The sequence below is a fragment of the Sus scrofa genome, chromosome 13 (genome assembly GCF_000003025.6).
Source record: "Sus scrofa isolate TJ Tabasco breed Duroc chromosome 13, Sscrofa11.1, whole genome shotgun sequence".
NCBI classification, from domain to species: domain Eukaryota; kingdom Metazoa; phylum Chordata; class Mammalia; order Artiodactyla; family Suidae; genus Sus; species Sus scrofa.
Window position 1 is genome coordinate 68,702,214 of NC_010455.5, and position 17,912 is coordinate 68,720,125.

The 17,912-nt window shown below is 47.7% G+C and overlaps 1 protein-coding gene across 3 annotated transcripts in view; it reads right to left on the bottom strand.

The window, feature by feature from the left end:
* The window catches only part of TMEM40 (transmembrane protein 40), a 31,589-nt gene continuing 17,069 nt past the window's right edge, over positions 3,393-17,912 (bottom strand). For 2 of the 3 annotated variants that reach the window (XM_003132377.2, XM_013981997.2), the window contains 8 exons: positions 13,524-13,577; positions 11,836-11,871; positions 10,856-10,888; positions 10,416-10,463; positions 5,816-5,887; positions 5,661-5,735; positions 5,106-5,168; positions 3,393-3,974 (listed from right to left, as the gene is read on the bottom strand). In XM_003132377.2, coding sequence (XP_003132425.1) covers positions 3,955-3,974; positions 5,106-5,168; positions 5,661-5,735; positions 5,816-5,887; positions 10,416-10,463; positions 10,856-10,888; positions 11,836-11,871; positions 13,524-13,577 — 401 coding nt within the window. In that variant the 3' untranslated portion in view covers positions 3,393-3,954. Of the gene's footprint in view, positions 3,975-5,105; positions 5,169-5,660; positions 5,736-5,815; positions 5,888-10,415; positions 10,464-10,855; positions 10,889-11,835; positions 11,872-13,523; positions 13,578-16,159; positions 16,245-17,912 lie in introns of all 3 variants that reach the window. The other variant, XM_021069356.1, reaches the window with a different exon arrangement.

The following is a 17,912-nucleotide window of genomic DNA, read 5'->3' on the forward strand; positions in this document are numbered from 1 at the left end:
AATGTCCTCAGGGTGCATCCATGTTGTCACACATGTGTAGGATTTTGTTCTTTTTTAAGGCTGGATAATATTTCGTTGTGTGTGCAGATCACATTTTGTTTCTCCAGTCATCCCCTTATGCATCTTGGGTTGCTTCCACATTTTGGCTACTGTCAGTCCTGCTCTTATGAACATGGGTGTGCATATATTTTTTTCAACCCCTGCTTGTAATTCTTTGGGGTATATATCCAGAAGTAGACTTCCTGGATCATAAAGTAACTCTGTTTTAAATTTTTTGAGGAAGCACTCTATGGTTTTCCATAGCAGAATTTGAAATGTAAAAACTCCAGCTGTTGGAGTTCCCATTGTGGCTCAGTGGAAATGAATCTGACTAGTATGTGAGGACACAGGTTCAATCCCTGGCCTCACTCAGTGGGTTAAGGATCCAGTATTGCCGTGAGCTGTGGTGTAGGTCGCAGACGAGGCTCAGATTCTGAGTTGCTGTGGCTGTGGCTGTGACTGGCAGCTGTAGCTCTGAATGGACCCCTAACTTGGGAACCTCCATATGCAGCCCTGAATCATGGTTGGTAAAGGATTGCCTATATCCTTAGGGGTACTAACATTAATCAATGCTTGACCAGACAGTGATGATAATAAGACACTGGAGAACTGACAGGTTGCTAAGGAGAAAAAAGAAAGAAAATTGATGGAGGATTAAATGAAACTTACCTGATATGGGGTAAAAGAAAAAAAAAATTAGCTGCTAATGTTAAAAAAAAAAATCTGGGTTTCCTGCTTCTGCTGAGAAATTGGAGATCCGGCTCCTCTCAGAGACACCAGCGCCCACTGGCAGGGCCCCCTCTTTAGAGGTCTGGGTCCTGGCTTTGTAAGGCCCTCTCCCAAGCTTGTGGTTCTAACCTCTCCCTTTGTTCCCCTGGCCCGAGGTGGTGACCCTCCCCCAGTCAGACTCTGTGATACCTCTGTGCCTTTTCAGTCTCCTGTGCCTGCTTAACAGCTCCCCTAACTGCAATAGATCTCTGTAAAAACCCTGTTATGGTTCTGCTCTCCTGGCTGGTACCACTCAGCTGGTGCCACACTGGGCCGCAGCTGCCCCCGGGGGTTAGGCATGGGCACCCTTGGCCCCCTTTCTCCCCTGCTCCCCATTTTTCTACACTGACTCTTTCTACCCGAAGGGTCAATCAAGTACCTCCTACTTACTGAGCCTCTGGTCTGTGCCAAGAATGCAATTATCTCCACAATCCTCACCATGCACCACGAGGTGGGCTCTGCTATACAGATGAGGAAACTGGGGCTGGGGCACAGAAGGTTAACCACTCTGCCCTCAAGTCAGCAAGTTCATGCTTCTATTTTGAAAACTTGTTCTATGTGTACCTTTGATAAATATCTTATCTGCAAACTCCATTCTCTCTTTTGAGGAAAGTAAGTTGCACACGAGTGCTTGAAATCCAAATCTCAGAATCTAACTTTCTGTGTCTTGTTTTCTTGTCTGCACAAGGGGGATTGTGGACAGATGCCACCTCTCAGGGTTGTGATGAGGATGAAATGACATGATGTGTGTAAAGTGCTGAGCTCCGCAGCCAGCATGTAACAAGTAATGAACAAATGTTAGCTGCTGACACTATCATCTAAATATAGAGGAATTATTCTGGAAAGCATGAAATACCTAGTGGCTGGAAATCATGCTTATGGAGAGTATACAGTAATGGAAAAATGCTTATTACCGATGAAAAGAAAAGGGCCCCAAATAAAAATAAGTGCACTCATGCACGAAAAAGACTGCAGGAAACACACCAAAATACCATCTGTGGTTGATGTGAGGTTCTGGGATTGGGGACATTTTTTTTCTAACAAAATATTAAAAAAGGCACTAAATCATTGCAAAGAAGCACAATACTCCTCACTTGATCTGCAGGGGTAGTGTAACCCCAGCAGGATTTCACCGGCTCCTTTGCAGAAGTGGACAAGTTGATCCTAAAACCTGTGTGGAAATGCAAGGGACCCAGAACAGCCAAAACCACCTTGGAAACAAGGGACGCAGTTGAAGGGCCAAGCCGAGAGCTGAGACAGCACAGCCCTGGCCATCAAGAACATTCCCTACCCACGGTCACCTTCTTCTTCTGAAAGGACAACTTAAGTGTCACTGACAGAGGTGTCTTAGAACAAGAGCTAAAAAATTCTCACAGTACAAGGTGCTTGGGAGGTAGTAAGGCTTTCATCCCCTGAGGTGTGGAAGCTGAAGTGAAAAATCCCAGAAATGAGAGAAGGCAAATGTCCTGAGGAATTCTCCAGTCTCACAGTTTGCGAAAGATAAAAATTTCCCCAAACCATAGGGATATGACAGCAAAGGCCACACAGGAAGATTTCCCTAGAGCTGAATTGTTGCATCTTAAGCTCCACTTTGTTTCTGATGACAATTTTCCTGCATTTTTGATGTGGGACCACCCTTTCTGTTGTAAAATGATGCTAACAGTTGGAGTTTTTTGTTATTTTTATTTCCTCCAATGGCAAAGTAAGGAGTTGGCAGGCCCTCTTTTTCTCACTTGATGGAAATATCCTATAACTCTGAAGGATCTCAAAGTTGGGAAGTACTGGGATGCAGCTGCCTCAGGGATGCTCTGCTGGGGTGCGGGGAGTGGACTGGCCAAGCTCTGTAAGGCGCCTTGGCAAAAGGAGGATACAGGCTTGGGTTCCACTCCCAGCTCTGCCACTGACTCGCCGTGGGAAACTGAGCAAGTCACTACACCTCTTTGAACCTCTCTCTCTCTCGCTCTATCTGCAAAATGAGGATGATTCCCGCATCTTAAGGCTGAGCATTAAATCACATAATAGATTTAGGCCATCCTATGCACTCGAGCAAGTCTTCCGAGTCTAAGAGCTCAATGAGGGTTCCCATTTTTCTCCTCTGTAAGTTGAAGAGTTCTTGCTTCTTCAATTACTCTTTAGATCACCACTCTGCTTTCTTCTATATCTTCTCTAGTTTGTCACTGTCACTCTAGATGTGAATCTAGAACTGCTATGGGTGTGGCCTAGCTGTAAACAAGAGAACCTACTACCACCTCCTTCAATCTATGCTCTATACCTCCATTAATGCAACCTGAGTTTGCCATGAATATGTTTTGTGTTCTTATCTCACTTCTTTGGTATTTGTTGAGCTGAGAATACCTAACAGCTGTAGATCTTTTTCACAAGAATGTATGCAAAATCCTGTCTCCCATTCTGAACTTGTGCAATTGAAGTCTTAGACCTAAAATGAAGGGATTTTTAATTTTCCCCTTTTATACTTTATCCAATAGGACAAGGCACTCTATCCGACCAGATGGGGTCAAAGTAGACCCCAAATTGTACTCTTGTACTCAAGAAACCTAAAGGAACATTTAGCTGACTCTTTTTAGTCCAGGGAAGGAATGTTTATTTGAATATTGATGGAGTCCAAGGGTAGCTGGGCTGGCACAAGATAAGGGGCTGAGGGAAGACGCCTGGATGCTGTGGCTTTAGTTCCCCACATCTCACTGTATCAGGCTCACCCCAGGGGCCTGAGATGGTGGTTCCCTGCCTCAGGGCAATGGACCATCTGTCTGTCCCAGGCTGGTGTGGGGACTTGAGAGAACTTATAAGCACAGTGAAAGAGAGTGTGCAGGGCCCAAGGGTCTCCTACTGTTTCTTGCGGGGAGCCACATCCTGGGATCCTCCTGCTGATCCAAGCCCCCTGAGGGCACAGGCCCACCCCCTCCCTCTCCTTCCTCCTGGCAGCCGACTGTGTGCCCATGTTGCCGGAGGGACACCTGGGCCCGGCGGCTGCCAATGTTCAGACCACATGGAAGGCAAAGCGCTCTCTTTATTGCTCTAGCCTGGCCCGCCTGAGTGTTCCCAGGACGCCGCTCTGTCCTCATGGGCCAATAAGACGCTGTGGTGGTCACACTAGGGCCAGGCCTGGCTGCTCCGCTGGCACTGGCCTCAGTCAGTCTTCCTAAAGCCTGGAAGGCAAAGCCCACAGGACGGTGTGGGATTCAGAAGGCAGCCAGGCCTCCCCCCCACCACCATCACTCCAGTTGCCCGAATACCCCTGGCATCTGGGATAAGGCAGTCACCCCATGGGTCTCCAGCATGCACAGCCACTGCAATGAACATCCCTCTATGGATGAGATAGAAATTCCCAGCACAGAGACACGCAGCCCCTGGCCTCTCAGCTTTGCCATGTAATAGTGGGCACAGAGCTGCTGGTCAAGAAGGAGCATCTCTGGGAGTTCCCGTTGTGGCACAGCAGAAGTGAATCCGACTAGAATCCATGAGGATGTGGGTTCGATCTCTGGCCTCATTCAGTGGGTTAAGGATCCCTATTGCCGTAAGCTGTGGTGTAGGTCACAGACGCAGCTTGGATCCCCCGTTGCTGTGGCTGTGGTGTAGCTGGCAGCTGTAGCTCTGATTTGACCCCGAGCCTGGGAATGTCCATATACTGAAGGTATGGCCCTAAAAAGCAAAAAAAGAAAAAACATCTCCTTGAGCCCTGCCAGCCACTCTAGCTGTGTGATCCTGGGCAGGTCACTCTACCTCTCTGAGCCTCAGTTTCCTCATCAGTCAAGTGTAAGATACCTGAAACCCGCTCTCACCCCCAGCTGCTATTAGGCAAATAAAATCACAGAGAAGATATTGTTGGGAGAAGTGCAAAGTTCTACGAGAGAATGAGGAGTATTCACATCCTCTCCACTTTTCTTTTCTTTTCCTTTTTTTGGCTGTGCTCATGCCATGTAGAAGTTCCCAGGCCAGGGATTTAACATGTGCCACAGCAGTGACAAATGCTGGATCCTTAACCTCTAGGCCACCAGGGAAGTCCCCCTTTCCTTTTCAGAGCAGGTCACTCTGAAGGACTTTTGCCTCCATTCCTTACTTGATTTTCAAAACACCTTTGTGCCGTAGCTATTTTTACACCCATTTTCTAGTTGTGGAAACTGAAGCTAAAAGAGGCTCCCAGGGCCCCAGACATGGTACATTGGAGGAAGTAGGACTGAAACCCAGGCCCTATGCTCTTTCCTAAACGTTAAGCCTCATTTGCAACAAGAGGCCCAGAGGGGGTGGGAAAGTGAACAGAGGAAGGATATAAAAGTTACCTATGAGCCTAAACTTCTGAAAGAGCGGGATGAAGCCATGCAGGATGCTGTGGATCCGGTACACTGCTCAGAAACAGAGAGAAAGGTGGCTGAGCCTTGTGCCCCTTTGAGGACCGGGGGTCAGGCCCCCCTCCCCTCTCTTGGACAAAGGCCTAACCCCTACACACAAAGCACCGATGGAATTGCAGGCTGCAGGTTAAACTTAGATAATAACCCTAGACTTATTATTATTAAAAACAACCATGAACAGCAATAACAATGCCAGGAAACTCTGCAAATTCAGGACCCAACTCCACTGACTGCCTTGTTTTCAGGATCTGGCTAATTCTGTTTGTGTGCCACTCTCAACTGTTTTTGTTGTATTTTTATGGAGCTGCCCATTTTTTTCCATGGGGTTTTGCCAAAGACCTCACACTGACCTTGAAAGCGGTCAGGAAGAAAACACGAGCATAAAGAAATCCTTACAAAATGTGTAGGTCTCGGCTTTCTGGCCCTTGGTGAGCCTCTGTGGCTGGTCCAGCCACCGCCCTCCCAGGTCTGGTGGGGGGGCCTTACCCAGCCCAAAGTAGATGCCAACGGTCTCCAGGGAGGCGAAGGTGAGCAGGCCGACCCCAAGGGACATGAACCAATCTGTGTGGGTGGCAAGGGAGAGAACTGTCAGCCTGTAGGTCTGAACCCCCACCCCCAGTCCCACACTGCCCCCCACTCACCTGTGTAATAGTGATAACACACCAGCAAGGCCCCGATGGCAAAGCAGAGGAGGATGAAGTGGAAGAACTCATCTGTAAAGGCAGCGGTGGGGATTACTGTTTGCATCTTCTCTCCCTTTTTAACTAATTAAAAGTATTCCTGTCTCTGCTCAAAGGGAGCTTTATTCAGAGAAGCTGCTTCTGACCAACCCAACTAAAACAGCACCCCAGGCCCCACCCCTTTCCACCCTCCCCTCACTTTATTATTTTTCTAACACTGAATTTGTTAGATTTTCATTTCTGTGTTTATTCTCTGACCCCACCCCTGCTCCACCCAGTAGGATGGTGGTTAGGGATTTTGCCCAGCACCAAAAGCAGCCCCAGGCATGCAGAGGTGTCTGATGCTTTGTTTGTCGAATGATGCTAAATACAACTGTAGGAGTTCCCTTTGCAGCTCAGCGGAAATGAATCCGACTAGTATCCGTGAGGACTGGGGTTCAATCCCTGGCCTTGCTCAGTGGGTTAAGGATCTGGCATTGCCGTGAGCTGCAGTGTAGGTTGCAGACATGGCTTAGATCATGAGTTGCTGTGGCTGTGGCATAGGCCGGCAGCTGTAGCTCCGATTCAACCCCTAGCACTGGAACCCTAAAAAAGAAAAAATAATACGTAAATAAATAAAACTGTAAACACTGGAAATGTGCAGTTTTAGATTAAAAGTTGCACATTGCTCCATTCTCCCTTCTTAATCCAACTCTTTAAAAACAAGCAATGGGAAAAAAAAAAAAAAGCAAGCAGTGATTGGCCAAACTTTTTAGGCATGTATGTACGCATTAAAACAAAAACAAAAACAAAAACAAAAACAAAAGCAGGATCACTTTGCATACCTGCTACTCTACCATTTGCTTTCTTCTTCTCTTTGATGGACTGGGGCCATCTTTCCATCTCTGAGCATCTATAGACCTGCTCTGTTCTTTTTGATGGCTACATAGTATTCCATGGTAAAAATGTACCCTAATTTATTTAACTGGTCCCCCACTGTGTGATTTTCTACACCAAACATCACTGCACATAATGTGTTTCTGTGGGCCTGATGCCCAGAAATGGAGCTTCAGGCTCTTCCTCATAGTTCACAAAGGTTGAAAGGAGTGGGGAGGCTTAACGCATAGGGCCCGCGCCTTGGGCAGGAAGTAGTTCAGGGGTAGTTTGTGAAGAAGGCCCCCTGCCCTTTGCCAGCCACCATGGGAGTCATGAGGGGAGAAAACACAGGGGCCTTGACCCAAGCAGAGGGTAGTGATGGGGAGAGGCAAAAAAGATTTTAAAAAGAAAAAAAGAGAAGACAATTCAGAGATGGTTCCCTGGAATGAGGTAGGTTCTCTGAGGGGCCAAAGTCACTGGGACTATGTTCAGTGTGACCCCTGAAGTGCTGTGCACTTTGGACAAGTGTCCTGACCCCCTTGAGCCTTGGTATTCTCACCAACGAATTGAGGAGAGCAGCCTCTGCACCAGTGATGGATGGACGGGGTCTTGGATGGGAAGGGCTTTGTAAAGGGTAAAAGACAGGGTGAGACTACGCATCACTGCTGTCAGGGGCCATCTCTGAATTGTCTTCTCTTTTTTTCTTTTTAAAACAAAAGAGAGGATGGCATTTCTGGTTTTGTTTTTTCCAGGGGAAAAAAAAAATCGAAAGTATTTCTAGAACATTCTTGGCTCTGAAATCAGTTTAGCCTCTAGGGAAAAAAATACATTATGCAGAACTAGACAACATTTTGTTTTTGTTTCTGTTTTGCTTTTTAGGGCCTCACTCATGGCATATGGAAGTTCCCAGGCTAGGGGTCAAATAGAGCTACAGCTGCTGGCCACAGCCACAGCAATGCGGAATCTGAGCCATGTCTTCGACCTACACCACAGCTCACGGCAATGCTGAATTCTTAACCCACTGAGTGAGACCAGGGATTGAACCCACATCCTCATGGATAGTAGTTGGATTCGTCTCTGCTGCATCACAACAGGAATTCCTAGACTTAACATTTAAGAAAGCAATAGGCTAAGGTCTGTTCAGAGATGTGTCTGAACTCTTTCCTCACTCAAATTTGCAGAAATACAAAATGAATTCCTAACAGAGAATTTTTCCCTGAATCTTTCCTCTGTTTTCTTATGAGTCAGTAATTAGAAAATACAACTATTTTTAAAAAGAAAGAGATAGCAATGAAATGCAAGATCAAAGAGAGGACAGGATGGGTAGGGCAGTTTATTTTGAAAGAGCAAAAAAAAAAAAAAATTAGAAATAATCTAAATGTCTATCAAATGGGGAAAGGTAGGTACATCACAAGAGACCCACACTGTGGAACTGGATGCAGTTGTAAGATGTCATAAACATTCAGAAGTCACCATATCTGAGACAGTCCAGGAAAAGGCTTCCAGGAAGAATGGGAATTTGAGCTAAGGCTTAAAGACAAACAAGGCAGTAGGAGCTGGATGAGGGAAGAGTGTGTGTGTGCATGCATACACGTGCATGTTCATGTGGCACGGCACATGGGAGGCACAGCTTGAGACAAGGTAAGAAGGTGGGACCAAGTCACAAAACACAGTACAGTGAAGGGTTCAATTAGGTGAGTAGAGAGTCTGATGTTTGGGGAAGAGAACTTCAACTTTTAAGCAACTAGAAGTTTCAGGGCTGAAAAGATCAAGCCAGGATAAGGACTGAGGTGTATTCCAGCCAGGAAGGACCTGGGGGATTACTCTTGTTTTTTTCTCAGATTTTAGCCATCCACCTTTGTGGGTTCTTCCCTTTCTACACAGCACTGCTTATGACCTTCACAATTTCTTGATATCCAAAGATCATCTGTACTAATATCTATATATATATTTTTGGTCTTCTTTAGGGCTGCACCCATGGCATACGGACGTTCCCAGGCTAGGGTTTGAATTGGAGCCGTAGCTGCTGGCCTACGCCACAGCCACAGCAACTTGGGATCCGAGCCAAGTCTGCAACCTATACCACAGCTCATGGCAATGCCGGATCCCCAACCCACTGAACAAGGCCAGGGATTGAAACTGCGTCCTCATAGTTACTAGTCAGATTCGTTTCTGCTGAGCCAGGACAGGAACACTGTACTAATATTTACTTAACGTTTCTCTTTCTTTTGTTTTTGGCTGCACCTGCAGCATGCGGAAGTTCCTGGGCCAGGGATCAAACCCCCACCAAGAGCTTCATCCTGAGCTGCTTCAGTGACAAAGCTGGGTCCTTAACCCACTGAGCCAGCAGGGAATGCCTTGATGTTTTTCTTTAAGCAGATTCTTATTTTTTAAAAATAGATTTACTTGAGGAGTTCCTGTTGTGGCTCAGTGGAAACGAATATGACTAGTATCCTTGAGGACATAGGTTTGATCCCAGGCTTCGCGCAAGGATCTGGTGTTGCCATGAGCTGTGGTGTAGGTTGCAGATGCGGCTCAGATCTGGTATTGCTATGGCTGTGGCGTAGGCTGGCAGCTGTAGCTCTGATTAGACCCCTGGCTTGGAAACCACCATATGCCATGGGTGTGGCCCTAAAAACAAAAAACAAATAAAATAGATTTACTTGAAAAAGTAACTTTATGTCACAACAGTAAGTGAAAAACTAGGACCCCATGTCTTAAAAACAAACACAAGGCACACAAAGCAAAACGGTGAAGATCTAGCTGTTCATTGCTTCCAGAAGGCTGTGCTCAGGATGGTCCTGCTGTCTGTGTTCAAAGGGCAGTGAGCAAGGGTCAAGGTGGCACAAAAGGCACGGGGGCCTCAAGCAGAGAAAGAGAAAGGGAAGGGCAGTTACCTCCCTTGGGGGTATAAAGCCTCATCCTGAAGCCACCTGAACATGGCCTGCCCTTGGGAATCTCGCTTTCAGTCTAACGAGGTTCCCTTCCTGGCCCGGACCCAGGTCTCCCACTCTCTAAAGCTGGGCTTTTGCAACACTTCAAAATGTTTCCAGAACAATTTCCATTTGTTTAATCAAAAACCATGGGAAGTTCCCATGTGGCGCAGTCAGTTAAGGATCTAGTGTTGTTGCAGCAATGGGGCAGATGGCAAATGCGATGAGGGTTCAATCCCTGGCCCAGGAACTTCCACATGCCACAGGCACGGCCAAAACCAAAACCAAACCAAACAAAAAACCCCACAGACTTCCTCCCCCGCTTTCCCTCCTCCCCGAAGCTTCCAGGATTCCAGGCCTGGAGCCCAGGAAGTCCCTCTGGTTCTTATCACTCCTTCCCCAGAGTTCAGTCTAACCCAGCCTCGCTGCTTCTTCAGCCTGCTCCCATCCCTCTTCGCGGCCGTTCAGCCTGGAGGTCATCTATCATCCTAGCGACTGGCGTATGTATAAGGCAGAAAGAGCATGGGACCAGTGCCAAGTGGCACTCACTAGCCGTAGGACCACTCCCTGTCCTTGAGCCTCAGTTTCCATATCTGCAAAATGGGAAACCTATACCACCTTCTCAAGGCGATTCTAAGCTGAGGCGTCTGCAAACTGCAGGCGCCCGGCAGAGGTGGGCCATGATTACTGCTGTTCCCGGCCACCAGCTGACTTCCCACCCAGAGAAATCCTGACCAGACAGCGGAATCGGCTCTGGACACCCCTTTCCTTACCGTCCTTCTTTATATTCAGTCTTCTTAACTGAGAGGCCTCCACTTCTCCTGGGGAACAAGAGGCACAGGCATTTAACTTTGATGTGGGACAGCTGCTGGGATGCTCACTTTCCTGCCTCACTGAGGATGGCCCTCCTGGGTTCTACCTCCTGGGGCAGAGGGCGCTCACTGCAGGACAGGACAGGGTAAAGCTGGAGGGTGGAGTGGCTATGCTTGGAACCCCCACTGACCCCCTCCTCCTCTGGGGGCTGCGTCCATTCTGTTCCATTTCCCCTGAGCCCAGAGGCCCCCATCCTAGGTCACAGTGACAGTGTGGCTAGTGATGGCACTAAGGTTGGGGCTGACTCATTCCCCCCTTCCTCCCCCAAGGCTGTCTGTGGTCTCATCCCACCCCTTGGGATCCGGGCCTACTGCTCTCCCGTTGGAGCCTGCGCATTTACCACTCGCTGGGTCACAGCCTCTCCTTCGGAGTCCTGAAAATCAGAAACATAACATTAGTGCCCAAGCCAGCTTAACAGGGGCCATAGGGGACCCCTGAAAACACCCCTGCCAAATTCCCCAGCCCCCATGGATCTTTCTAGCTATAGATTGATGTCATTTTTAAAATTTTTATTTTAATGGTCGCACCCCCAGCATAGGGAAGTTCCCTAGCCAGGGATTAAATCTGAGCTGCAGCTGCGCCAACGCCAGATCCTTAAACTCAACACGCTGGACTGGAGATCAAACCCAGGCCTCCACAGCACCTGGAGCTGCTACAGTCGGATTCTTTCCTTTCTTCCTTTCTCCCTTCTTTCCTTCCTTCCTCTCTCTCTTTCTTTCCTTTTAATGGCTGTGGCATATGGAAGTTCCTGGGCTAGGGATGGAATCAGAGCTGCAGCTGCCGGCCTATACCACAGCCACAGCAACATGGGATCTGAGCTGCATCTGCGACCTATGCTGCAGTTTGTGGCAACACCGAATCCTTAACCCACTGAGTGAGACCAGAGATCGAGCCAGCATTCTCACAGACATTATGTCATTATGATGGGTTCTTAACCCACCATGCCACAGCAGGAAATCCCTAGATTAGTTGGAGGGGTGGGTTGGCTGTGCCCATGGCATGTGGAAGTTCCTGGGCCAAGGATCAAGGATCAAACTCACACCACAGCAGTGACAATGCAGGATCCTTAACCAGTAGGCCACCAGGGAACTCCTATAGATTGTTATGTATAATTCCTTTGTTCTTGCCTTAACCCTCTTTCTAACCTCCACCCCCCCGTCTCATGCCACATCCCACATGTTTGCTGAGCCCCAAGTGGACCTGCAGTCCCAGCTCTCACTGCTGTGCCCCTGACAGCAGCTGGCTCTCTTGGGGAAAAGATGGTGCCTGGCCTTATTCAACACCAATACCAGCAACATCTCTCCCCTAACAGACACTCACCTGATTCCTCAGAGGGCACCACCTCCCCAGGGGCACCTGCACAGAAGAGAAATCAGTGACTGCATGTCCATTATCCATCCTCTGGGCAGGGAGAGGTCACACAAGTGGGGGCCCCTGCCTGCCCTTGAGGAGAAGAAGGTGACAGGCTAGGAGGGTTCCTCTTCCCTCTAAAGGTGCTGAATGCAGCCCCTGAAAGCTGCTGCAGGAATGCCTGCCCCAGGTTACAAGTCCTCCAATGTGCCATGAGAGGCCAGAAATCCAGGTTTTTACATAAACTTCTTGACTATAAAAAAAGCTGGTGGAGTTCCCATCGTGGCGCAGTGGAAATGAATCCAACTAGGAACCATGAGGTTGCAAGTTCGATCCCTGGCCTTGCTCAGTAGGTTGAGGATCCAGCATTGCCATGAGCTGTGGTGTAGGTCACAGACGGCTCAGATCCTGCGTGGCTGTGCTGTGGCTGTGGCCGGCAGCTGTAGCTCTGATTAGACCCCTAGCCTGGGAACCTCCATGTGCCGCGGAAGCGGCCCTAGAAAAGGCAAAAAGGTGAGCCCCAGGACGCAAGTTCCGGAAGGGGACACTTGGCTCATGGCAATAAACACTCAGTATGCTGAACTGTCTTTAGGGCTCACCTGCAAGTCACCAAAGAGAGGCCAGAAAGCACACCAAGAAAGCAGGAAACAAGACCCAGCAGCATAATTACTGAGTATCTCCAGTGTCTTGGGGGGTAATTCATTGTTTGGGGTGAGTAAGTCACAATAGTAACCATGTCTACATTTTCTGCAGTGAAAATGACTTATTTTCTGATGAGAATATGTATGTATGTGACTGTTTCTCCCTCTCATTTTATGCTCACTGAAACCTTTCTTATACTACTTAATAGTTAAAGACATTTTTCTAAATCAGGTAATACCTGTTTAAAAAAGAAAGGCAGAAAGAAAATCAGAAAATTCAGATAAACAGTATAAGGATTACTCACAACACTACCACCCAGTGGCGGTCACTGGTAATATCTTAATATTAAACATATTTCATTTACATTTCTTTGAATGTGTACGATGTGTTGTTTCCTGTTCTTTTTCTTGGGTTATTATCAGGTGTTGGGAGACTAATCAGATTACAGAAATGTTGGATTAAATAGGTTTTCTTATCCAGCAGTGTGCATTTCTAAGCTGCTTTTTTTGGGGGGGGGTTGGCAAACTGATTCATTCTTACGAATTCCTCCATCTCATCAAAGTGTTACCAGGCAAAGTGCCATAATACGTACATCTCCTTGCTGCAAAAATCATGATGTGTAGAGACAATGACTCCATGATATGACTTTTGTAGAAGTCAGATCCTTAATTTTCCCTGGCACACTTAACCCAGTATTCCAAGAGAGGGTACTGATTATGTACCATTTTGCTGGTTGGAAAGTTGAGGCCTAGAAAGGTTGGTCACAGTCACTCTGAAAGCCTAGATTATAATTCAGAAGACATTCCAGGACTGTCTCACTGTAGCAGAAAATGCTTGCCGCCACCTCCAACTGCCAGTGGTATAACCACTCACTTTGCACCATCTCCTATATCCCATGCCCTGGACTTCCAACTCATGAAGCAGCCTCATCACCTTGTCTCATTCCAACAAAACCCCAAGGCTTCGAGTCCTTTGTTTAATTCTGTTTCCCCCAAAGCCACTGGACAACAAATTACCTCCATAGAGTTGAAGCTCATCCTTCAAAATGTCAGGCTCTCCATGCTCTGCACCTGGGTGGAGACAAAGCCTGTTAGTCAGCTCTCCCCCATCACAGCAGCACCCCAGAGTAGCTTCCCTCTCCTGCTGTCAGGAGCCTTAAAAAGTAACACAGTCCTTGAGCTAGGGGTGAGGTGGGCGGTCTTCAAGTGGCAAGAGAACCTTACAAGAGCTTTTCTGCTACTCTGACCACCCCCCTACTCCTGACCCTAAGGTGACTGTGGTCAGTTGACTAATGAAGAATTGGGGGCCTGGAGTTCCTATTGTTGTTCAGTGATAATGAATCCGACTAGTATCCATGAGGATGTGGGTTTGATCTCTGGCCCTACTCAGTAGGTTAAGGATCTGGCATTGCCGTGAGCTGCAGTATAGGTCACAGATGTGGCTTGAATCCCATGTTGCTATCGCTGTGGTGTAGGCCAGCAGCTACAGCTCCAATTCAACCCCTAGCCTGGGAACTTCCAGGGTTTTTTTTTGTTTGTTTTTTTGTGGCCCTAAAAAGCAAACAAAACAAAACAAAAAACCAAAAAACCAAAGAATTGGGGGCCTGGGAGGACCAGGGCTCACTCAAAGGCGGTACTGATAGTCACCATTTATTTAGTACGTACTGTGTACCAACACCGAACAAGGTTTTTTGTTTTTGTTTTTGTTTTTGCTTTTTAGGGCTGCACTTGTGGCATATAGAGATTCCTAGGCTAGGGGTCCAATCGGAGCTATAGCTGCCAGCCTATGCCACAGCCACAGCAACACAGGAACCGAGCCTTGTCTTCAACCTATACCACAGCTCATGGCAACGCAGATCCTTAACCCACTGAGCAAGGCCAGGGATTGAACCTGCAACCTCATAGTTCCTAGTTGGATTCATTTCTGCTACACCACGACGGGAATGCCTGAACTAGGTAATTTATAGTTAATATTTCACTCGATCCTCATGGAAATGCTGTGAAGAAGGCAGGAGTACCTCCCCTCCCCCATTTTACAGATAAGGAAACTGAGGCTCACAAAAGGTAAGTTATTCCCTGAAGGTCACATAGCTAGGAAGTGGTTCAAACCCAGGTGTGTCACCAAAGCCTGCATTCCTAATCATTTTTAGCCCCAGAACTATAATCCAGAGCTCAGCTCCAGCAACAAGGGAGCATCCCCAGTTGCTGTGGCTGTGGTGTAGGCCGGCTGCTGCAGCTCCAACTGGACCCCTCGCCTGGGAACTTCCACATACCGTGGGTGCAGCCCTAAAAAGACAAAAAGACAAAAAAAAAAGAGAGCGAGAGAGAGATCAAAGCTGTTTTGTGTGTTTGTTTTTTGGCAGCACCTGTGGCATGCAGAAATTTCCTGGCCAGGGATCGAAACTGAGCCACAGCAGTAACCAGAGCCACAGTAATCACAATCCCCAACCTCCTGAGCCACCAGGGAAATTCTCAAAGTTGTTTTTTTAAAAAACAAAATTATAGGAGTTCTCTTTGTGGCTCAGCGGTTAACAATCCTGACTAGGATCCATGAGGATGCGGGTTTGATCCCTGGCCTCGCTCAGTGGGTTAAGGATCTGGCGCTGCCGAAAGCTGTGGTGTAGGTCAGATTCTGAGGTGCTGTGGCTGTGGTGTAGGCCGGCAGCTGTAGCTCCAATTCAACCCCTAACCTGGCAACTTCCATATGCCGCGGGTGTGGCCCTAAAAGAAAAAAAGAATAAAATAAATAAAATAAAAAAATTATAGGAGTTCCCATTGCGGCTCAGCAGGCTAAAAACCAGACATAGTCTCTGTGAGGATGTGGGTTCAAGCCTCACTCAGTGGGTTAAGAACCCAGGGTTGCCACAAGCTAAGGCACAGGACACAGGTGCGGCTCAGGTCCCATGTCGCCCTGGCTGTGGTGTGGGCTGGCAGCTGCAGCTCTGAATCAGCTCCTAGCCTAGGAACTTCCATATGCCATAGGTGCAGCTATAAAATGAAAAAAAATATTGCTTATTCAAAAAAGAGAAAATGAAAACCATCCACAATTTAACCATCCAGAGATAAGCACTATTCACATTTTTATATTTTCCCTTCCAGTCTTGTTTATAACCACATATGTGTGAATTTTTACAAAGTGTATATGAGATGAAGTGAATTCAATGATTTGAATCTCTTTTTTATTTCAGAGAGGGATAAAGACCAGAGCTCTGATTCAGTGTAACATCACTGATCTAAGATGCTGTTGTTGGAAGTTCCCGTCGTGGCACAGTGGTTACGAATCCAGCTAGGAACCATGAGGTTGTGAGTTCAATCCCTGGTCTTGCTCAGTGGGTTAAGGATCTGGCGTTGCTGTGAGCTGTGGTGTAGGTTGCAGACGCAGCTCAGATCCTGCATGGCTGTGGCTCTGGTCTAGGCCGGCAGCTACAGCTCCGATTCAACCCCTAGCCTGGGAACCTCCATATGCCACAGGAGCGGTCCTAGAAAAGACAAAAAAAAAAAAAAAAAAAAAAAAAAAAAAGATGCTGTTGTTGGACATGAGGTTGTTTCTCCTGTCACCGTGCTAGAAACAACACCTTGAGGAACGTCTTCACACTGAGAAAACTCAACCGTCAGCTGAGCGGCATATGGGAAATGGTGAGCTCCCTGCCTACCAGGTGAGCCATCTCTGCAGGGGATTCCAGGCCCCTGGATCTGCTGACGGTTTCCAGGTACTCGGGGGTGCTGATCCGCATCACTGTTGTCTGCAGGGAACAAATACAAGCTGTAGGAGAACCTCAGCCTGGGATGAGCCTGGGGTCCCTTGTTCTGGTGCGGGTTCTCAGAATTTAGTTTATGTGAGGAGTGCAGTCTGGGGTGAAGAATTCTTTGAGGGAACAGGGACAGGAACTGCCACGAACTTTCTGTGTGACCTCGGGCAAAACACTTACTGCTTTCCTGAGATCAGACAAGGTTCTACGAGGTGTCGTGTTCCTGGCAGGGCTTCCCTCCCACTCAGTGCAGGGGCCTCATCATCTCTGTGGCCCGACCACACCACGCTGACTCTGTGTCTGTCACCTGGAATGCTCTTCCCACCTGCCCTCTTATCCTGAAGGTCAAGCTGATGTCACAGCTCCTGGAGGAGGGCTTTTCTAACTGCCCCAGCTCACAGGCTTCTTGGCCAGCTCTCCTATGGGGTTTCTATAGCATCAACGGTCTATGCTTGACACAGCGGACATGAGGGTCAGTGGTGGTGCTTGTCCCTCCAACCATTTGAGCTCCTCAAGCTCAAGGCCTGGTCATCACTGTCTAAGGGCGCCTGTCTGGAGTAGGAGCTTGATAAAACCTTGAAGAAGGACTGCAGTTTACACTCTTAGATCAGTCGCCATTCCCAGAGTTCAGACTTGGGAGTTTCTGGCTTCAGGTCGAGAGTACTCTCTTTACCTCGGGATGATCAAGAGGGTCCAGAAGTCTTGACATCCCTCAGCATGCTTGGGGACCTCCTGGTCTATCATGGATACATTTTTTTTTTTTTGGCTGCGACCATGGCACGCAGGAATTCCAGGGCCAGGGATCAATTCATGACAGTGACAATCCAGATCTTCAATCTGATAGGCCATGAGGGAACCACTCATGGATACATTTTAAAATTCCAGGTAACCAAGTTAACTGTGCTTAAAAGTCAGTGCAGGAGTTCCTGTTGTGGCTCAGGATAAACAACCCAATCATTGTCACTGTCATTTTCAGATTATTGGCTAGAGTTTCCACCACAAAATACTACAGACTGGGGAACTTAAGCAACAGACATTTATTCCCTCACAGTTATGGAGGCTGGACCTCCAAGATCAAGGTGATTGACAACAGGGTTGGCTTCTAGCGTGCCCTCTCTTCCCTGCTTCTAGATGGCTGCCTTCAGACTCTGTCCTCACATGGCCTTTCCTCTAAGCCTACATGTAAGCCCTAGTCTATTCTGTTATTGCCCCACCCTTAAGATATTAAGAAGCAACAGCTCTTTCAGTCTCCACTGTTCAAGGCTTTACAGTCTATACATCTAGTATATGAATAAAGAATTTTTTTGATGACATCAACCTCACCCAATTTCTTTTATTTATGTATTTATCTTTTAGGGCCGCACCTGTGGCATATGGATGTTCCCAGGCTACGTGGGGTCAGTCGGAGCTGCAGCAGATGATCCATGCTGTGGCCACAGCAGTATTGGATCTGAGCCACTTCCAAGACCTACATCACAGCTCACGGCAACACCTGATCCTCAACACACGGAGCGAGGCCAGGGATCAAACCGATCTCCTCATGGATTGGACACATTTCTGCTGCTCCACCATGGGAACTCAGACCTTAGAGAATTTCCCACTGCACTTTCATCAGAGATGCTGAACTGGCAGTACCCGAATGAACTGATCAAATTCC